We start from the raw sequence: 20,791 nt of genomic DNA on the forward strand, positions 1-20,791 counted from the left end.
TGTTGCTGAAATTGCAGTCTGTTTTGAACATCTATATAATATTGCTGCAGTGCCATAGTGGGTTTGGATTTGGCAGCTGTGGACCCTTGGGTATCTGTGTGGTGGAAGTGCACTTGAAGGACAGATGATGTAGGTGTCTTTGGGAAGTGATGGAACAATGCTTGGCTAGCAAGCTACTATTTCTGGACCCTTGCAATTAGATATGTATTTATTAAAATGTTGTACTACCTTTCTATTAAAAGCACTCAAAATAGTGGACTTTCCTGAACCCACTGGTCCAACATCCTGACAAATGCAGCAAAAGGATGCATGGCCGCAAGTCGTAGCATACTTGCTTCTGAAGCGCATGTGATTGCACACTGGAGGGAGGGAGCCGTTTTAGCTGATTTCCCCTCCCCCTGAAGCACTCTGAGTAATGTGCAATTATGTCCCTGAGGACTGTGGTAGGATCATAGGATTGCCAGCCTGACCTTAAACTGTCTTCTTCCTCATGTCCCATAATGAGCTCCACAATTATCTGACAGCCTCTTGCATTTGAATGATCCACCTATATTACCGACATGGTGTGGGAAAGAGTGAATAATGGAATCACAGAGTAAATGTGAGTTGCAGGTTGGTGCACTGAAGTTAGAAAATAACATACTAGCTGAGCCGGGCATGGAGCATCTGTGCCTCTAGTTTGGCCTAGCTATTTTCTCCCACCAGCCGCTGTTTTCTCGCCACCTGCCAGCCGGCGCTTACTTTCCCACCCGCCCACCAGCCACCTCCGCCTGGCCCGCCTTCTGCCACCTCCTCCCGTCGGCTGACTGGCCGCCTCCTCATCCCACCACCACAGCTCCACCGGCAAGCCACCTCCGCAGGCCACCACAGCTGTTGTCTTCTCCGTCCCCATGGCTATCCGGCAGCTCTCTGAACTCTCGCAACAGCTGCCACGCATGGGATTAGCCACGGTTACGTCTTAGAGAATTAAATATATAGATGATTGGCATGTCTCAGGTGATATCCTTATTCAAACTTTATTGGAATGATGTGGGATCCAGCAACAACAACAAATATTTATATACTGTTTTTCAGCAATGTCCAGTCCCAGTTAATAATCTTGCAGCTCTATTTTGTACCAGCGGCAGTTTCCAGACTATTTTCAAAGGGAGCCCCACGTACAATGCACTGCAGTAATCTAAGCGAGAGGTTACCAGAGCGTGAGAAATTGTGGCCAAGCTATCTCTGTCCAGGTAAATTCGCAGTTGGTGTATCAGCTGAAGCTGATAAAAGGCACTCTGAGCCACAGAGGCCATTTGAGCTGGATCGATGAGCACCCTCAGACTGTGAACCTGGTCTATCATTTGTAGCCCATAACATTTAAGGGTTATTCAGGCTGCAATCCTAAGCACTGAGCAAAATGGGACTTACTTCTGAGTAATGCATATGAAAAATGCATTTGTAGTACATCCTATTGTGTTTACATTATTCGTTCATATTCATCCTATATTTAGCCTAGATGTTAAAACTTACAAAAGTCATAACAAAGCAAGATTTCTAGTTAGAAATAGTAAAGGTTGCTTTAATAATTAAATAACAGTCGTGACCTTGTGAGCTTATGCTATATAACTATAGACTGCCAAAAGGATATTGTTTATGTATTGGACAATATGAATGTTAATTAAGCCCTTCGCCTGTTTTTAATGTCATTTGCCTTTTTTATATAAAACATCTGGGTGATTAACTCAGACACCCTCAAAATGACGATCCTCTAGATATGAATAAATGGACTAATTTTCTAAAATGCTTCATAAATGCTCAACTTTAAATTCTATTCTAAGAGGGCAAAAATCAAGCATGCACAAAGTCCTCATAACATTACAATAATGAAATAACTGTGGGGTTTTAAAAACCAGCGCTACTATGCTATTTGTATTTTTATCACAAGAAACAAGACTCACTCTGAACGAGATTGCACCAGTACATTAATTTGAAAACAACTACCACATTGTCCATGGAGTAAACTGGAGATCTTTACAAATGCATTGCCATACATAAATAGAGGAGCAAAGAGTATTTGTTAACACGTGTGCTCCTGAGAAACTTTGCATTTTGCATAGAAGTACCAAATCAGGAAACATGTGAGTTGTGCACCTTCTTCTGAATTTTTTAATGTTATGTGCAAAGGGTAGATTGTGCATCTTCTTCTGGGCTGATGCACAGGCACTAGAAGTATATGGCTCATTCATATCTCCATGTGGGTGATGCGATATAGTCTCCCTGCCACATGGAAGTCCAGAAAGATGATGTGGAACTGATTTACACTCCCTTTGACAGCACTTTTCTGTAACAGCCATCTCTTGAACATTGCGCTGTCAACAAAAGCGAGGTCATGTCTCAGTAACACAAGTGTTTTTTTTTAAATCTAAAAATATTAGGTTAGTCTGCAATTATCAGTTTGTACTAGCCAGTGTTCCTTGTAGGAGTGGCTTGAGAATGTGTGGGGCTTTCAGGCCATACTCAGGAGGAGATGCCATTTGTGTCCAGTACCTCACATGGTTGCATATTGTCCTCACATGGAGTGTACATTGTGTACATCCATACCTCAAATGGTGCTTTATTCAATAATCCAAAACCCTTGGGTTTAAGATGAGAGCTAAGATGCTTTAGATTTTCGCTTGTGCTCTAAAAAGTATAGAAATTGCAAATTAAGGTGCCCATCTTAACTTGTGCACAATGAAAGCTGTAAATACTTTGTACAGTTTGTTATATGATGATGGCTTCAGAAATTGTTGGGGACCCTGACCCCAACATTTAAACCCAGAATTATATGGAACCCAGGCCTGTGTCTGATTCCATTTTATTAAGGAATCAATTAATGCCTGAATTCAGATGAACTAACCAGTATATGATACCCAGACCTCACGACTGCCTGGTAAATGATTTGTGAAGGCAAGGGTAATCTAGCATTGTTTATCAGTGTTTGTGAAACTCACAAGAGACACAATGGGTCAGGCTTGATTACCAGTCTCACACTGCTAAAATTAACTTGCTCTCCGGTAATCCACTTACCTCGCTGACAGGATGCTTCTGCCTTAGTCAAATGTATTGATTAACTAGCCTCAAACATGTACCCCTTTTTGATGTTACTTTAAACATTCTTTTGTTATAATTACACACTAGATTAGATGTACACAAGAAGTAATTAATTGCTGTCTCACACAAATAGATCTGATTCTTTCACTAACTTCTCTGAACTTTAACATTCTTGGGACCAAGGAAGGCAAATGACCAGTGAGGAATGACAATAGAACAATATCCTTCCAAACAACAGCTAACAGGAGATGAACTCAGATACTGTGTCTCACGATACTGTGTCTCAGATACTGTGTCCTCAGTCCCTGACTGAGCTAATATCTTGAACTAATATCGATAATTAAAAGACAATATCCAGAGGATAACAGGAATGGACACCTTCTGTGATCCAGGAGATTCAATGGACATCAAAGGATGAAACCACTATAAGAAAGAGTCTCTGGACATGGCAAATTAGCAAGCTTTTCCTAACCAGCAGATCTATGCTCAAGAGCTATCCCAGAGTTTGCTGCTAGTCATGGAACTAAGAGCAGGAACTCTTTCCATGGACAAGAACTGTTGGTGACTTCTGCTGCACAGTGAGCAGTCAAGGCATCCCCACGCCATGGTGCTCTCGCTCTCCGCTTCGCTTGAAAGCCTGCTTGATTGCTTGCATCGCTCCAGTTTCTGCTCTCCAGCTCCAGAGTCTCTTCATCAGCTGAAGCCTCACCGCTCTCAAGCCTCTGACCCTGGTAATACTGTATGCTGCTTCCACAGTCTTGGATTCCTCTTCCCTTCACCCCTCTTCTTGACCCCCATTCCTCTACTAATTCCTGATTTCCCCAACCACACCCCTCCTGCACCTTCCTTACTCCCCGCCCCATCTATATCCGAATTATGTTAGGCTTTAGGAAGATTTAATACATACACATATGATAGTTAGGAACACTGGATTAATGTTGTTGCTAGCTATGATTGAAATATTGTTAGTGGTCTGTTTTCTGCTCAGATTGATGCTGTTATTCTTTTATACTCAATAAAGCCCACTGAATCATTTAGGAGTGTTTTTGATCTTCTTTCTACCTTTGTGCCCAGACTACACATGGTCACCATATAAAAGAACCGGTCACTTTGTGACACTGATGAAATAAGCCTAATTTCATATGCTAGCTCCAGAGCATATCTAGTATACAAATCAGGCTTGGTTCACAATAAAATGAGGCTCCATGTTCCTACACTTTGCCTTGATGCATCAGGCAGAAATTCATCAGGGGCATCTCTAGGGAGTGATTAGGGAAACTGTACTTATTAAATATCTGCCTGGATGCATCCCTCCCCACCCCTATGTCCAACTGAAAAATCAAGGCAAAGTGTAGGTGCATGGAGCCTCAATTCTAAGGCCATCATCATATAAAAGACTTATAAAGACTGGGCACCTTAACTTCCAATTTCCATACTTTTTAGAGCACGAGCGAAAATATAAATATAATATATAACAAGTGACAGCATCTTAACTCTCATCTTAAACCAAAGGTTTTCGCATTACTGAATTTCTAGGTGTTTTACAAAGGAAAATCTCATTAGACACTCTGGGGAAGAGCTAACCCAAACCACAAGGTAGAACTTCCTCATGTTGAACCAAAAACTCTGTGAAATCTTCAGCTAAGATAAGGTCACATTCTCCCCCACCTCACCTGAAAAAACACAATCAAATGAAATTAAGTGTATTCAAATGAAATTAAGTGTATTAAGTAATAGTGACAGTGTGATCCCACCTCATGATTATTTAGCAGTGAATATGGCAGTGTTCACTTTAAATCTGTACTTTGAGTTCACTTTAAATCTGTATTTTATTTTTTATTTTTCTTAAAACACACAAACAAACAATAATGATAATTAAAAATAACAAATGCTTTAACACCCATGTCCAAGATTCTCTTCCCAGAAATTTCCCATAAGCCTCACAGTTCTCCTGCTTGATTTAATTATTTTCAGAATGGTGTTATCAACAAAATAGGGGTAGGATTCAGGTATGTGCATGGAACCTTTCGGTGCTCCATTCTGGGAGTGCTGAACCAGTTCTGTGAACCAGTATCCAAGCTGGTTTGGAGGGCAGGGGGTTCCTTTAAGGGCAAGGGAGGCGCTGCATACCTGCCAGTCCCCACCCTGCTGCTTTCTTCCTCCTGCGCTTTCCCTCCCAGAAATGGCCAACGCACATGCGCCCATTTCCGGCATTGCATTTCTGGCATTGTGTGCTGAAATGCATGCATTCCCAAATGGGTGTGTGGCCATTTCCAGCATTGCAGCCATTGACTGGGGCTGCAGGGAGTCACACTGCAGCCCTGTGTGCCCGCTTTTTATGAGAGTGCTGGCAGGGGGAAAGCAGCGGGGCGGGGGCTGTCAGGTAGGCAGTGCCTCCCCTTCCCCTTTGTTGGAAGTGAAGGACTATGCGCAGTCTCTTGTCTCAATGACATAGGAGGACAGACTAGTGAGTCAGAGGGCTAGAGGGTCAAGGCACTGGTCATTCCTTCTCTACTGCTCTGACACTATCCCTTTGATATGTAGATTGCTAATCTCAGGGACTTCCTTCCTTCCTGCCACTTCCTTTGCTTCTTCTTCCATTCCTTCTACCTTGCAACATGCAAGCTCCTCTCCCCTGCACCATGTGTGCAGAGATGCAGAATCCATCTGCATCCAGCTAGCTAGCTAGATTAGAGATCCTACTTCTTCACTTTACTATCTGAAATGGAGTTCTGTAATAAATACTCCTTATATTGATTTGAAACTATGAACTGGCTCCAAGTTATTTTACTCTCAGCATACACGCATGCCTCACCAGATTCTGCTGTGTTGTGCCTCTGTGCACTCTGCTATAATGAAAAAAAGGGTTTCTCTTACCAGAGAGAATTCCCAACACCCTTAAAAGAGCCCCCCCCCCCCCGCCCTCCTGGGCGTGCATGGAACCTGTTCCAGTTCCATGCACATCCCTAGGAGGACTTAAAACAATCTGACTGAAATAGTAGGCCTTAACCCTCTGAATTGTGCCTTTTTGCCATATATAGTGACATACTCTGCTTTATTAGCCTCCTAGAGAAGAAATTAAAGCCCTCCAAGCTTGAAACCCCAACTCTTTTGTTTACGTCTTAATTGGATTTACAACATTTATCAGAGTGGGAGGATTTTTTATTTTTTCTCTTTTGGTTGCTGTAAGGAATAGACTGGATGGTGATTGATGGGCTCAGAAGAATTCTGAGTGTTTACAAGATATCTGGGTTTTTATTTTTTATAAGTTAGTTATTTGAATGCCATAAGCTGACTTATTTCTATTTGTCAGACTGGGAAGATTTCGTTGGAGGTGTTAAAATTGGATATTTCAGATCTCTAAGTAGTCGAGGGAAAGGATTGGATTAAAGTAACTTAAATTTTGGTTTTTTATTTACTCTGTTATTCCGCTATGAAAATGTTTCAGCTTCTTTATCTTGGAAGGATTTATAGTAAAGAGTCCAGATCTTCCTCTTCCCTCCCTCCTCCCACCACCGACGTGGAAGAACATATTTTCCTACCGGATCTCATTAGCATCTGCGGTTTTTGGAACTATTATCTACGGAGACACATTCCTTGTTCTGAATTGGAAGGACCTTTAGCAAAATGTACTGTTTTTCTCAGTGTAGGAATTTATTCTCCCATTAATCCTGTTATAGTTGTGTTTAGTCTTCTATTTTCACAATAGACAGAACTTGTTGCAAGGTGTATCTACAACTTCTTACCTCATGAGGGGACAAGATTGTTATATGTTTTCACTAAATTGACTTTACTGCAACTGAGATATCTTACTTATCATATTTGAAATTAAAATTGAATCAATACAAAGAAGATATTAAGACATTGAGAAGCTCAGCATGGCCCTTATGTATGTATGGAATCTAAATGTTTGAAATGGTCCTTATTTTGTGTCTTACTAGGTGCCTCAGTACTCATATAACTGTAATTTTTATTTTAATAATATTGGCTTCTATTCTAAATTAATAGGATTTTTTAAAAAAATTAGACAACTGGAAACATTATAAATCTCCTGTTTGAGCATATTCGAGTATTTTGAGAAAACTGGAGTTTGAATTAAATACAATTCTTTATAAGATATTAGGGACTTGGCTTATTCTGTTCCTGATAGAAAATCTGGGACATTCAGATTTATAATCTCCTTGAACTTCAGACTTCTTCTAAAAGTATTCTTTGTACTGGATTATGATCTTTAATTTCACAAACTGTAATTGGTTTGACTTCTTTGGCAATTAATTCTAGGGAATTCTGTTAGGGCCTCCTCCAAGATTGGTCATTGGTTTCCCCTGTATATAGTTACGTAAAAATGCATGAAAGAGGGGATTTGAAGGAGAGCTCTTGCTTAGTTCCATAAAGATTGGTGTTTATTCCCTGTGATAATAATTATGAGGCTTGGAAGAGGGAGATAGAACTGAGATGTCTTATTTAGTTATATCCTAAAGATAAGTTGTTGTTGTTATCCTGTTCTGAAGGACAGAAATAAATAAGCAATTATTTTATTATGATTAATACACTTTGTATTAACCAGATTAGCCAGTTTTTAAATTCAAGAAGAATTTTTTAATGAAGGGATTTAATGCAGGAGAATATGGTTCTATACTAGAGGTTGGACCTTTTTACCAGTTTTCAAATATTATTACTAGGGAGATTGAAGTTTCCTGTTGTATATTTCTACTCCCCCCCCCTGTTTTTGTATGTTGGTTTGTTCACTAAATTTTGGCTTGTAATACATTAGTAATGTTAACATTAATGTGCTACAACACACTAATGCTGATATTATAATAAACAATTATCGGTACTGATAATTGATAATAACTGATAATATTAATTATTGTTGTTACAATATATTAATAATATTTCTAATTTATATTTTTAAACTTTTTGAGAAAGTCTGTTCCATGGGGGCTTGCTGAGTTTTGTTTTGTTTTCTCCCTCCTTTCTCTCTCCCCTTGTTTTTCTGTTTGTTTTGTTTCCCTCTTTCTTTCTTTTTATTTGAAGTATATGAAAAGCTATGGATTTATTAATACAAGTCATTTTTCTAAGAATTTCAAGGGAGAAGTTATATTATGGAAGAGTATCTATAAATATATGTTTGTTTGTTTGTTACAAAAGGATCCTTTTGATGTTCTTAGAAGTGTTGCTGTTAGTTTCAGTTCCATCACCACAGAGGCATTACAGAAGTCTCAGCTTGAAGTAGCATTTTTACTTTTCAAATGGTTGCTCTTTTTTGGTTCACCTTTGGAAATAGGTAACCGCCCAATTAGTAACATACATTAAAGTTCTGAATATGTTTCATTTACAGGAAATTTAACCAGAACACAGAAAATTGTGGATGTAATTTAAAACAATATTCAAAATAACTAACATTGTTATTTTAGTAATATTGGTCTCTATTCTTAAATAATTTGATCCCTTTTCTCTCTCTCTCTCTCAGTGGCGTATCGGGGGGAAACGGCGCCCAGGGCAAGCGCCCTGAAATGGCGCCCCCCCGCCGCCCCCGGCCCCCACATACCTGGGCCGGAGGCGGTGCCCCCCAGGCAGCAGATCGCCGGCGGTGGCAGCAATTCGGTGGCGGCGTGCGGCGGCGATGTGGCGGGCCGCTTCTGCGCAGGCGCGCCGCCACTCGGCCGCTACAGCTACACTGAGGAGGCAAATGAGATTTTCAATGAAACACCATGGATCCACTCTAATTTGCTATCATAGAATCCTCACTCAGAATACCTCAGAAACAACAGAACCCTGTACCCCATGGGTTAGAAACCCATGGGGGTGGTTGGCACCCTATGTGCACAACACCACCACTCGCTCTGGGCCACCCCAGCACCCCCCAAGTGCACTTATGGGGCTGCTGAAAGCTCCATTATTATACCTTATGAGGAAAAACCTTAAAGACATGTAAACTTCAACAATTCCCCCCAAATCAGCCCTCTGCCCAAATCCTTTGAAAAAATTCAGGTAACTTCCTTGCCCCTACCTGGCACTACCACCAACCCCACACTGCTCTAGGACACCCCTTTGCCCCCGACGTGAAGCTATACATTTGCTGACACCTCAATGCTTCTTTATGGAGAAAAACCTTAAAGACGTGTAAACTTCAACAATTCCCCAAAAATCAGCCCTCTGCCCAATCACTCTGAAATTGGGGTGGTAGCCTCCACCCATTAGGCACTACCACCCCACCCCATTCTTTTTGCCCAGATCCCATGCTATGCCCCCAATCTGCCCCAAAGACACTAAAACTTCAAAAATTCTTCCAAAATCAGCCCTTTGCCCAATTCCCCTAAAATTGGGGTGGTAGCCTCCACCCATTAGGCACTACCACCCCACCCCACTCTTTTGCCCCTGGGACCCGAAATTCAAGCAGACGTCACATCAGACCTTTTTGCATTGAAATCAATGGATGCAAAAAGGCGGGAAATTCAAAGAGACGTCATCCCGAATCATCCGAATTTTTCGGGCACGATTCGGCTCGGGCACGAAAAATATCGGGGGGCATCGGGGGTGATTCAGTTCAGCCCCAAATCACCTGAAATTGCTCGTTTCGGGCACAGATCGATCTGTGCCCGAAACGTTTTGCACATCCCTACTCTTTTCACGATCACTGGGAAGAGCTCCGGGGCAGTCTGTGGGGAGAGCAGGTTACACCCACACTCCCCACAGTTGATTGTCCTTGTTTCCTTGGGCTAGCGGATCACCTGCCCAGACGATTGGCGGCTGCTCCCTGCATCTCTGGGGGTCGGAGTGCAGGGAAGCACAGCCACGCATCACCCCACCTCCCAGAGCTCCAGTAATGCACCACACAAGTGTTGGGATTCTCTCCCTCCTCACAAGTGTACCAGCAGCAGCTGCAAGCCACGGCGGCTGACACACAATCAAATAAATGAAGGGAGAGCTCCTTTCCTTAACCTCATTTTAGACGGAGGCTACTTAGGCTACTAAAGGAGACTTAACAGATTGCACAAACCATTGCACAATATCCTCAATTTCACAAGATAGCAAAATAATGCTTAGGATCATCCAACGCAGATTAGAGCCAACCCTACGTGGAAAGGGAAATGCCGGATGTTCAAACTGGTTTCAGAAAAGGCCGAGGAACAAGAGACATTATTGCTGATGCATGCTGGATAATTGAGAAAGCCAAAGCATACCAAAAAGAAGTCAATGAGCTGGGTCTCACAATCTGTGAGACCTGGTTTCTTCGGGTGAGTGGGGAGAGCAGGCTAAGCCCTCTTTCCCCGCTCATGAGCAGCGAGGGAGCCCTGCGCGGCCGGATCAGCTGACCACGATTGCCAGCTCTGAGATGGAGGTGGCGGGGGCTGGGAGGACCAGTCCCCAAGTGTGCAGGGCATACTGGGGAGACCCCCGGAGCCAGGAGGCGGCATTTCCCCTCCCCTCTGGGGGTCTACTCATGAGTAGGTGCAGCGCGATGCTGCGCCATGGCTACTCACAATTTTGAAAACCAGGTTTGTGGAGCACCCACTCCACAAACCTGGTTTTGGGTCTGGGGTTCTTGAGCTGGTTACCCTCTCTAGAACCACTGGGCTCACAGCTGAGCCAGGTGGTTCTGATGATCTGCAAAAATCGGGCCAGGCTCTCCTAGCCCGATTTTTGCAGATCGTCAGAATAGCTCCAATATGTGCTTGATTGACTACAGAAAAGCCTTCAGTTGTGTCGACCATGTCAAGTTGTGGAATATCATTAGGAAAACGGGCATCCCAGAACATCTCATTTTTCTCATGAAAAACCTATACACAGGACAGGAAGCCACAGTCCAGACGGAACATGGTGAAAGAGACTGGTTCCAGATCGGCAAAGGAGTAAGACAAAGCTGTATACTTTCTCCTTCTTTATTCAATTTATATGCTGAACATATACTAAGAGAAGCTGGATTGGAAGAAGATGAGCGTGGTTTTAAAGTTGGAGGAAGAAACATCAATAACCTGCGCTACGCTGATGACATCACTCTGATAGCTGAGAAAGCAGATGATCTGCAAACTCAAGTAATGAAAATCAAGGAGCACAGTGGAAAAAATGGGACTACAACTAAATGTAAAGAAGACTAAACTAATGACAAAGCAGGGGCGTAACTATAAATAGGCATGGGGTGGCCATTGTCTCAGGGCCCCCTGCCTTGAGGGGGCCCCTCGGAGGGTCTCCCCCACCCAGCGCCTGTTGGAAGTTAAGGACTTTGCGCTGTCTCTTGTCTCAGACAGTGGGGGACAGACTAGTGAGTCAGAGGGCTAGAGGGTCAAGACATTGGTCATCTCTTCTCTACTGCTCTGACACTATCCCTTTGGAATGTAGGTTGCTGATCTCAGGGACTTCCTTCCTTCCAGCAACTCACTTCCTCTCTCTCTTCCCTACCTGCCCTTCTACCTTGCAACATGGCAAGCCTCTCTCCCTGCACCATATGTGCAGAGAAGATGCAGAATCCATCTGCACCCAGCTAGATACATAGATTAGAGATCCTAACTCCTCACTTTCCTATCTAGAATGGAGTTCCTTAATAAATGCCTTATATATTGATTTGGAACTATGAATTGGCTCCAAGTTACTTTACTCTCAGCATACACGCATGCCTAACTAATCTACCGCTGTGTTGTGCCTCTGTGCACTCTGCTATATTGAGAAAGGGATTCTCTCACCACAGAGAATTCCCAACAGTGCCTACCTGAGCTTCCTTGTGAATAACTTCTTTATTTTTATTTTTCAATTTCAAAATATGTTTTTTCCCTTGTTCTGACTGCCGCGCTGGTATTTCCTTGTTGTCTGTCTCCACCCTTTGCCTCGTGGGGCTGGGTTCCTCCTCCTTCCCCATCCATTGGCTGGCTGGCACCTGGTGGCACCTCACGTGATCCAGAAGAAAGTCACATGATCAGCTCAACTGCCCTGACCCAGATTCACAAACAAACAAACAAACAATCAATCAATCTAGCTAGGAAGACTCTCGAGACTGAAAGACAACTTAAGACATAGAGGAGGAGCGGCAGCAGGAGGAGTCCTCAGGTTAGTTAGTGACACACATGAGGGAAGGAGGGAAGGCACATGGCGGGGCTAATGTGGTTGGTTTTAAGAAACTACTAAGAGAAGATTGTGTTTGTCTCCATGACCCTGACCTATGGCCCGCGCTTCCTGCCTGGCTGTTCTCCGCCTGCCAGCATGGCCCCCCTGCTTTCCTCCCTCTGGCTCTCCCCACTCGCTCGCATGGTCCCCGCTTCTTTCCTCCCGCCCAGCTGCTTCTCCCCTTCTTCCAGCCTGTTCTCCACCCGCCCGCCCGCATGGTCCCCCACTCTTCCTCGCCCTCCCCCACCACTCACATGGTCCCCGCTTTCCTGTCCCACCTGCCCACATGGCCCCCGACTCCCCGCTTCTCCCCTCCTCCCTGGCCACCCGCATGGCTGCTTCTCCATGGCCATGGTTTCTGGCCGGGCCAGCTTTCCTCCTCCTGGCCCGTGGTTTCCCCGCCTGCCCGCATGGCCCCCGCTTTGCTCCCTGCCTGCCCGCATAGTCCCTGCTTTCCCTGCCTACCTGCCCACATGGTCCCCGTTTTGCTCCCCGCCCGCATAGTCCCTGTTTTGCTCCCTGCCCGCATGGTTCCTGCTTTGTTCCCCCCTTTCTGGCTGGGCCCGCTTTCCTCCTCCTGACCTGTGCTTTCCCCACGCGCCTGCATGGTCCTCGCTTTGCTTCCTGCCCGCCCGCATAGTCCCCGTTTTGCTCCCTGCCCGCATAGTCCCTGCTTTGCTCCCAGTCCACCTACATAGTCCCTGCTTTGCTCCCCACCTGCCCGCATGGTCCCCGCTTTGCTCTCCCCTCCCCACCCGCCCGCATGGCCCGCTTCTCCCCAGCTGCGGTTTCTGGCTGGGCCAGCTTTCCTTCTCCTGGCCTGCACTTTCCCCGCCCGCCCACATGGTCCCGACACCCCACTTTCCTCCCGCCCACCCACATGGCTGCTTTTCCCCAGACAGCCACGGTTTCTGGCTGGGCTGGCTTTCCTCCTCCTGGCCTGTGCTTTCCCAGCCCGCCCGCATGGTCCTGACTCCCTGCATGGCTGCTTCTCCCTGGCCAGCCATGGTTTCTGGCCTGGCCAGCTTTCCTGCTCCTGGCCCACACTTTCCCTGCCCGCCTGCATGGTCCTGACTCCCCACTTTCCTCCCCCCTCCCTCCCCGCCCGCCCACATGGCCACTTCTTCCCGGCCGGCCACGGTTTCTGGCCTGTCCGGCTTTCCTCTTCCTGGCCCATGCTTTCCCCGCATGTCCTTGGAGGAGCAGCTGCTGAAGCACTCGCCGGACCAGTGGTGGTGCGTGGCTCTGGCCATTTCACTGTGTTTGGGCTGAGCAAAAAATCTGAAGCAGAGTTTTCTTCAACCAAAACAACTGTAAGTGAGAAGGTATTTTTAACTCCAAGATACGCATCTGTAACTTGTGAAAATTGGCAAGTGCAACTAGTTGGGATAGTTAGTAAAGACATCAGGCCAGGGGAAGGAGAGGTAGGTGGTGACAGTGGGTGGTGTGTGTGTGTTTAAAATCTTGTCTCTGGGCTCACTCCAACCTTGTTATGCCCCTGTGACAACGGGTACAGCAACCAGCCTCAGAATTGACACTGAAGACACTGAAGTGGTGGTTAGCTTCTGCCTTTTAGGATTGACCGTAAAAAGTAAAGGATGTGATGTCACGGGCTTGTGACAATCTCTAAACTGGGCAGGTGTGCCTCCCAGTTTCTTAAAGAGGCTGGCCCAAATGGATAGGTCCAGCATCTCTCCTGGTTGCCGCCACTGCTGGGGGGGGGGAGAAAGACTGCTACGCCCCCCCCCCCCCGCAGCTACCCCTCAGCTGTGGTAAGCATTTTTTTTTTTAAAGCGGAGCTTTGGCAGGGTGGGCCCCCCAAAAGAGATTTCGGGGGGCCTCGTGTGGGGCAGGGGGGCCTTGTGGCTGTGTGGTCCAGGCACCTGAATTACTTTGGTGCGTCCCTGGTCAGAACTAGATTTTGGTGGATTGTGCCCTTAATCATAAGGTGTGCCTGTTGTTTAAATGGAAAGCATTTTGAAATGTTTGCCTCCTTTTTCAGAAATCTAATATTTCTGTGGTTTCTTTAAAAATATTCAAAATGTCTAAACTTTCAAAGCTCATTCTTAAATGCTGAAACCCTGAAGTGATACAATTCGATATTTTATACAGATGAAAATCAGCCTTGTGTACCATACTGAACTATAGTAGATTTCATTAAATAGAATAGAAATTGAAATCATTCCTTTTCTTGTCAGAGACAAAATAGAGCCAAGGAGAACCGGGATTTGAATCTGTTTTTGCTTTGCCTCAAAGGATTAAATTTACTCTAATATCTTCCATGCTAAGCCCAGGAAAAATCACCGAATCCCTCCAGAGATGAGAAAGAAATATAATTTCTGATGTGAAGTTTTTGAGGAAGTAATTTGAATGCATCATCCCTTTTTTCAAAATGCTTAAGGGATGGTTATTTTACTTCTGTTTTCCAGGTCATTCTGTTCTTTAACTTCTCCTTCCATTTCTGCAGAAAACTGGGCTACCCAGGTCTGGAGCAGTTGGGAGCAGAGGGCTCCTGGCACTCCAGAGGACACAAACTGCCTCTGGTAACTCGGGCAGCTCGTGTCCTGTGAATAGGTGTACTGTGTGCTGGAATGAGAGCTGCTGCAAATCACAGGCACAGAGGAAGAACAGTGTGGACAACAGGAAGGAAGGAAGGAAGGAAGGAGATATACAAGTGAAAGACAGGCAGGAGAGAGAGAGAGAGAGAAGAAAAGAAAGAGGAGAAAGGGAAACAGAAAGGAGAGAAAAAGAAAAATGGGTGGAAGGAGGGAAAGAAGAGTGAAAGGAAGGAAGTAGAGAAAGAGACAGACAAGTGGGAGGAAGGGGGAGAGGAGAGGAGAGGAAGGAGTCTTCTGGGGCTGCTGCAGCCATGCTGCCACTTTCTGCTATCACTGATGTGATGCAGTCAGTGTTGGCAAGCCAAAGCAAGGAAGGACCAGAGTGTGGCAAGGACTTGAAGGTGCACTGCCAGCAGCCGGCCATCTTTCTGAGCCACAGCTCATCTCACATGCAGTCAGGACCCAAGGATTCAGAAGTATGTTGGTAGTGGCCGCCTAACTTCCCACGCCCACTGAAACTCATCTTGCCCGCAGCCACGGCGGGTCCAAGGGTGTGTGACAAGGACTCAGAGGCACACTGACAGTGGATGACTGCCTTTCCAAGCCACAACTAATACTCCTCTGCTGGGAACAGGGTCGAGGCATGCCACAAGGGCCGGCTAGCTCTCCAAGCTGCAACTCATCTTGTGCATAGCCAGGGACAAGGACTCAGAGGTACGCTGGATGTGGCCAGCTGCCTCTCCAAGCCGCAATTCATGCTCCTTGGCTGGTGGTAGCATTGAGGTGTGATGGCAATGGCCAGCCATCTCTCTGAGTTGCAACTCATGCTCCTCAGCTGGGGATGGAGAGCAGAATCCTCTGTGTCCCCAGCAGAGTGCAAGTTATGGCTGGCAGCTGCCAGCTCACTGGGACTTGGGAGTGCTGATGGAGAAGGCAAAGGGCCCTCAAAGTGTGGCACCTTGTACTTGGGCCCCGAGGTCCAGTAAGAACGATGCACTGCCCAAATCTGGTCCACATTTTCATAGGCGACTACTCACACCTCTGAGTTATGGTGGGGATGTATGGGCAGACTGCCATCTTCCTAGAGCATTCCTTTCAGAATCTTATAGCAAAATTAAACAATTAAGGATGCATCAAATATAGTTCAAATAGCTATTGTCTGGAAATTGGGTGTTGGTTTGTTTTTGTGTTTCTTTTGTTTTACAGAAAAATACACTTCTGCATACTAGAGGCATCCAATTTCTATCTAAAAACCAGCTCCTGGCCTGTGTGCAGGGCCATTTTGCTGCCCAACAGATTCTGAGGATACTAGGCCTGCAATCCACAAGGCAGTTCTTGTGTTCTGCCTTATAGCGTATTATGCTTGTGTTGGTGAAGCTTTGCTATGGACTGTACCTTTGGCAGTTTGAGGGGAGGAGGAGGAGAGGACTGGAGATGGGTAGAAAGAGATACAGAAGGGAGCAATATCACATGAAAGGCAGAGAAAGCAGGAGCCTGGCTGGGAGGATGGGGGTAGTGGTGGAAAATGGAGGCCAGGGCAGTTCTCAGTAGGTCTCATTTGCTTTGATGAGTCCAAGTAAACAGGCTCCAACTGGGAAAAAACTGATGAGAGAAGGTCACCAGAGGTTAAGCTCTCAATTAACTATATCTCTGAATACTACTTTTACTTTGTCCCATGAGAAAGCTCTTTCATTCCAGTGGTGTCCCCAGCACCTCCCTCCCTCCAGGTAAGGTGCTACACCTGGGGACACCACTGGAATGAAAGCAAAATTCTGTGTATCCTTCCTTGATTCTGGGTAATCTGGACTCCACTGAGAAGGACCCTCAAAGATGCATTGTGCCTTCTGGGATCCTTCAAATTTAAGAACATAAGAAACATAAGAACATAAGAACAGCCCTGCTGGATCAGGCTCAAGGCCCATCTAGTCCAGCATCCTGTTTCGCACAGTGGCTCACCAGATGCCGCTGGAAGCCACAGGCAGGAGATGAGGGCGTGCCCTCTCTCCTGCCATTGCTCCCCTGCAACTGGTACTCAGAGGCACACCCTTGAGGCTGGAGGTGGCCCACAGCCCTCTGACTAGTAGCCATTGATAGACCTCTCCTCCATGAAGTCATCCAAATTTACTGGACCCTCTGACTAGTAGCCATTGATAGACCTCTCCTCCATGAAGTCATCCAAATTTACTGGACCTTTCCCCATCTTCTCATCTTCCTAATTAAGGGCATATTGCCAATGCTGTCCAGTGTTCCCTCTAACATCTTCCCAGATGTTGTTGACTACAACTTCCAGAATCCCCAGCTGCAATGGCTTTTGCTTGGGGATTATGGGAGTTGTAGTCAACAACATCTGGGAATCTCTGTTAGAGGGAACACTGGTGCTGTCTTAAGCAGGACAGTCATTGTAAGGACAGCCATGTAGCAATACATACAACAGCATGTGAGGTGGATGCACCTTATGCTTTCATGGCTACCCTAATGAATTTACATTTCAGTGGGCCATTATGGACATAGTGTGAAACTGTGGGTTGATGAACCTTTTAATACATGAAATTGGGAATCATCCCCCAGACGATTTTCCAACCCGGGTCAGGCAACCTCCAGTTTCAGGTCAAAGGAGACCCTCCCTCTCCCTGGTCCACCAAGGCCATATCTCAGCTAGCTCCATAGCACTCACATCATCAGACTGCAGGCAAGGCATCAGCACATCTGCAAGGTGGCAGTTGTTGCCCATGATCTTAAAGGGGGCCTGCCCAGTGTGATCATGCCTTTTTGGCATTGGCTGGCCACCATTGGCAGATAAAGGACTTTTAAACCCTTCTCCTCACAACACTGGCACCACTGACCTTGGAAGAGCCCTGCAGTCTCGCAAAAGTACAATTACTGGTACTGGAAGTATGGAGAGGGGCATAATTTCTCTTTCACTCCAGGAAGGGATCATGACAACTTCCTAGGAGGGGATATGTATATGAAGGCAGGCAAAGGTTCCTGGGGTCTGGTCCACTGTGACAAAGGATGCTCTTGTGATGGCAGACCTGGTCAAAGCAGTCCAGGAACCCACCAACGCATTACTGCCCCTGTGTCAGCTTGCTGGCCAGGGATTAGCCCTCTCATGAGAGGGCCAGTTCACAGGGGAGGACCAGAGGCACCATGGCCCCACTGATGTGCCCCCCCCCCACACAGTATATCTGTTTTAAAACAGAACTCGTACTTCTCACCTTCCCCTCTACATTGAGCCTCCACAGACTTCCAAGGAATCTGGGCCACTCCATATTTCTGATCATTTCCATTTGGGCTTAGACTGGAAAGATCTGGGATAGATCTCAGTACACATTCAAAATTTTCAGGCTGGGACCAGTGTTGCAATGTGTGCAGATCGGCTGCCAGGGGGAATTGCAGATGAGGAGATCCCCTCTTTTCAGAGATCCCTGGCAAGCCAGGTGGCCATACTGGGCAAAAATCACTATGCATATGTGCCAAGTGATGACCAGACTGCCAGAGTGAGCGCTTTTGTCCCTGCTGCCTGCCAGCCACTGCGACCTGGAAAGGTGTCAGTGTGGTACTGTTCCCCGGGGCTTGCATGGATCTAGCAATGGGGCTGGGCAGCAACAGCCCTCTGACCCGCATGCATGTCTCTATGGCCTGCTACTCCCATGAGAGAACAGTCCTTGGGAGAAGGGACGTTGTCACACATTATTCATGATCTAGCCCCTGAAATATCAACTCGATGCATTCCAAGACAGTTCTTCTCATGAGTAATGCCAGAGACTTCATGCTTTCACCCAAGGGGAAGGGACTGGGCCCTCCTTTGCCTACTAAGAGCCAGTTAAGAATTCCAGGGGCTGCCCTTCAACCCAGACCCCAGGTATAACTCTCCTGGCATGCATTATCTTTGTTGGGAAACAACCGGGTTGCCCATTTTGTGGTGCCACCTAGACTCCATGTGCTTGTGCAAATACTTCCTCATCACTTGATTTGTGGCAACCTCTCTACAAAGTGCCCATCTGGTCATCCCATCCCCTTTCCCTGCAAGTTGCCCAAGGCGGCGGTGGGGGGGGGAGGGACATGAGACACAGTGGAAAGTGGGGACCCTGCAATGTGGCTTTTCCCCTTGGCATACTTTGAAGCTTGGGACCTGGCTATGCAGCATCCCGGTTGCTGGGCAACAGCTGAAGGAGTGCGGAGACAGCCAGGGTGTGGCAAGTGCTTGGAGAGGCAGCCAGCAAGAAGTGCAGCGGGCATAGAGCTGGTGTGTTGCTGAGCTGGTATGAGCTGCCCTCTAGGGTTTTGGCAGCAGTCACAGCACCAAACCCAGGTTACGGTCTCAAACCGTAAATCTAACAATAAAAATAAATAAAACTCAGGCTGGAGCAGCACAACTCACTCCAAACTGAAGGTTCAGATTATGATTTCAGCTTGAAAAAGCTTGGGTTGCTTGTGTGACAAAATCACGGTTTCATGCATTCAGATGTCCATAAATGAAACCTCTGGCTTGTTCACCTTCAGTTTGGCATTATGTGCGAAGGTGGCTTATTACATTTGTAAAGGTAGCACAGTGTTCTGTAATGTTTGTGCCTGCTGCCTTTATGGATAGAAAAAGCAAAGAGATTCAGGGAAAACAAAGTTAAAGCAAGTGAGAATCAAAGTTATGACCACCTTGGCTCAGCACACAGAACAGTCCTTGGGGCTACAAAAATCTCCTTGCTTCCAGTCTTATTTAATCATCCAGTTTATAGTTCAAAGTCATCTCTTTTGTAAGGATCATTTCCAGCAGAGAACAGCCAAAAATGATGGGCTTTGGGACATGAAGCTTAGAAGTAAAAATGTATGCCTCTTGTGTTGCTAAGAACCTGACTCTGAGCATGTTTAATAAGTATTGTAAGGAACAAAGAAACATCACAATCAAATGCATGTAATGAAGCTTCAAACAATTCTTTAAGAAAAAGAAAAACAGCTCCAAAATGAAGCCTTGTTATTAGAAAATTATTGCTAGAAAAGGTTATTGTTAGAAAATTATAAACACAAAGAACCAAAAGGACAAAAAAATATTAAGAAGAATGAACTCTCATATGAATTGACATCTAAGTTGTAATGTAATGCAAATTTTATTCATTATGCCTTTGGGCCAAATAAAATAACAACCAGCCAGACTCCATTAGATAGAACGTAGTACGAAACCCAAACCATTAAATAGAAAGGCCCCCCCCATACAGTCAATTGCCATAGTCTCCAAATAATTAGCCTGTATCTTTAGGGCAGCCAAGGGGTATGAAGTTAAACACTGGGACATCCCAGCATCTTGGTCTGATAAGAGAAAAACCACTTTTCCCTTCACTGAATTTAACTAGTGAAAGGACAGCCCCCCTTTTAGACATTTCTCTAGCATTGATAGATACAGAGCACAGTGAAGCAAATAATGGGGCAAATCTTCAGTTTGCTATTGACTACAAATACAAAACCTTTGCGGTAAGGGAATTTGATGGTATCTACTACCATCTATTATCTACTAAGCCTGTGCAGTTGGATAGGTCTAATAGACATATTGGATGAATAGTCCCGCTATCAGTATTATCAGCAATAATTCTGCAACTGATCGGAGAGGACCTCCAAGAGTCGGAACTCTGACTGCGCTCCCAGCTATCAGTGTGGAATTAAACATAATTCCAATATGCTTATCGAAACCCCCCACCCCCACTCTTACCTTTCAAGTCATCGTTGCTGCTTTGGGTCACTCCTGCCTTCGCGAGGTCTCCCTTGCTGGCTCAGTTGTTGCCACCCACCATCAGCAGCTCTTCTCAGCTGCACTGCTCCTCAGGCACTGGCCCCATTGTTGCTGCCAGACCGAAGGCCACTTTTCCTGGCCATCTCTCTGGGCCTCCTTCAGATGCCTCCAGTGCTGACTCCACTGCTGCTTCTAGCCCAAAGGCCGCTCCCTGCAGCTGTGCTCCATGACTTCCATCGGAGGCCTATAGTGCTGGCCCCACTACTGTTACCAACCACTGCTTCCTGCGCCTGGAGGGCCCTGGAATTGTTCCCTCTGTTGCAACAATGAAGAACTT

At 45.8% G+C, this 20,791-nt stretch overlaps 1 protein-coding gene across 1 annotated transcript; it reads right to left on the bottom strand.

Annotated features, from left to right (window-relative positions):
• Window positions 1–1,000: 1,000 nt before the first annotated feature.
• On the bottom strand, window positions 1,001–20,562 carry LOC128351248 (uncharacterized). Its single transcript, XM_053310630.1, has 4 exons — window positions 20,434–20,562; window positions 11,786–12,003; window positions 8,627–8,755; window positions 1,001–2,351 (listed from the first exon to the last, which is right to left on the bottom strand). The coding sequence occupies exons 2-4, from the start codon at window positions 11,930–11,932 to the stop codon at window positions 1,980–1,982; spliced, it is 648 nt and encodes a 215-aa protein (XP_053166605.1). The 5' UTR covers window positions 11,933–12,003; window positions 20,434–20,562; the 3' UTR covers window positions 1,001–1,979.
• Between the last annotated feature and the right edge of the window lie 229 nt (window positions 20,563–20,791).

Source organism: Hemicordylus capensis, chromosome 3, assembly GCF_027244095.1.
Source record: "Hemicordylus capensis ecotype Gifberg chromosome 3, rHemCap1.1.pri, whole genome shotgun sequence".
Lineage (NCBI taxonomy): Eukaryota > Metazoa > Chordata > Lepidosauria > Squamata > Cordylidae > Hemicordylus > Hemicordylus capensis.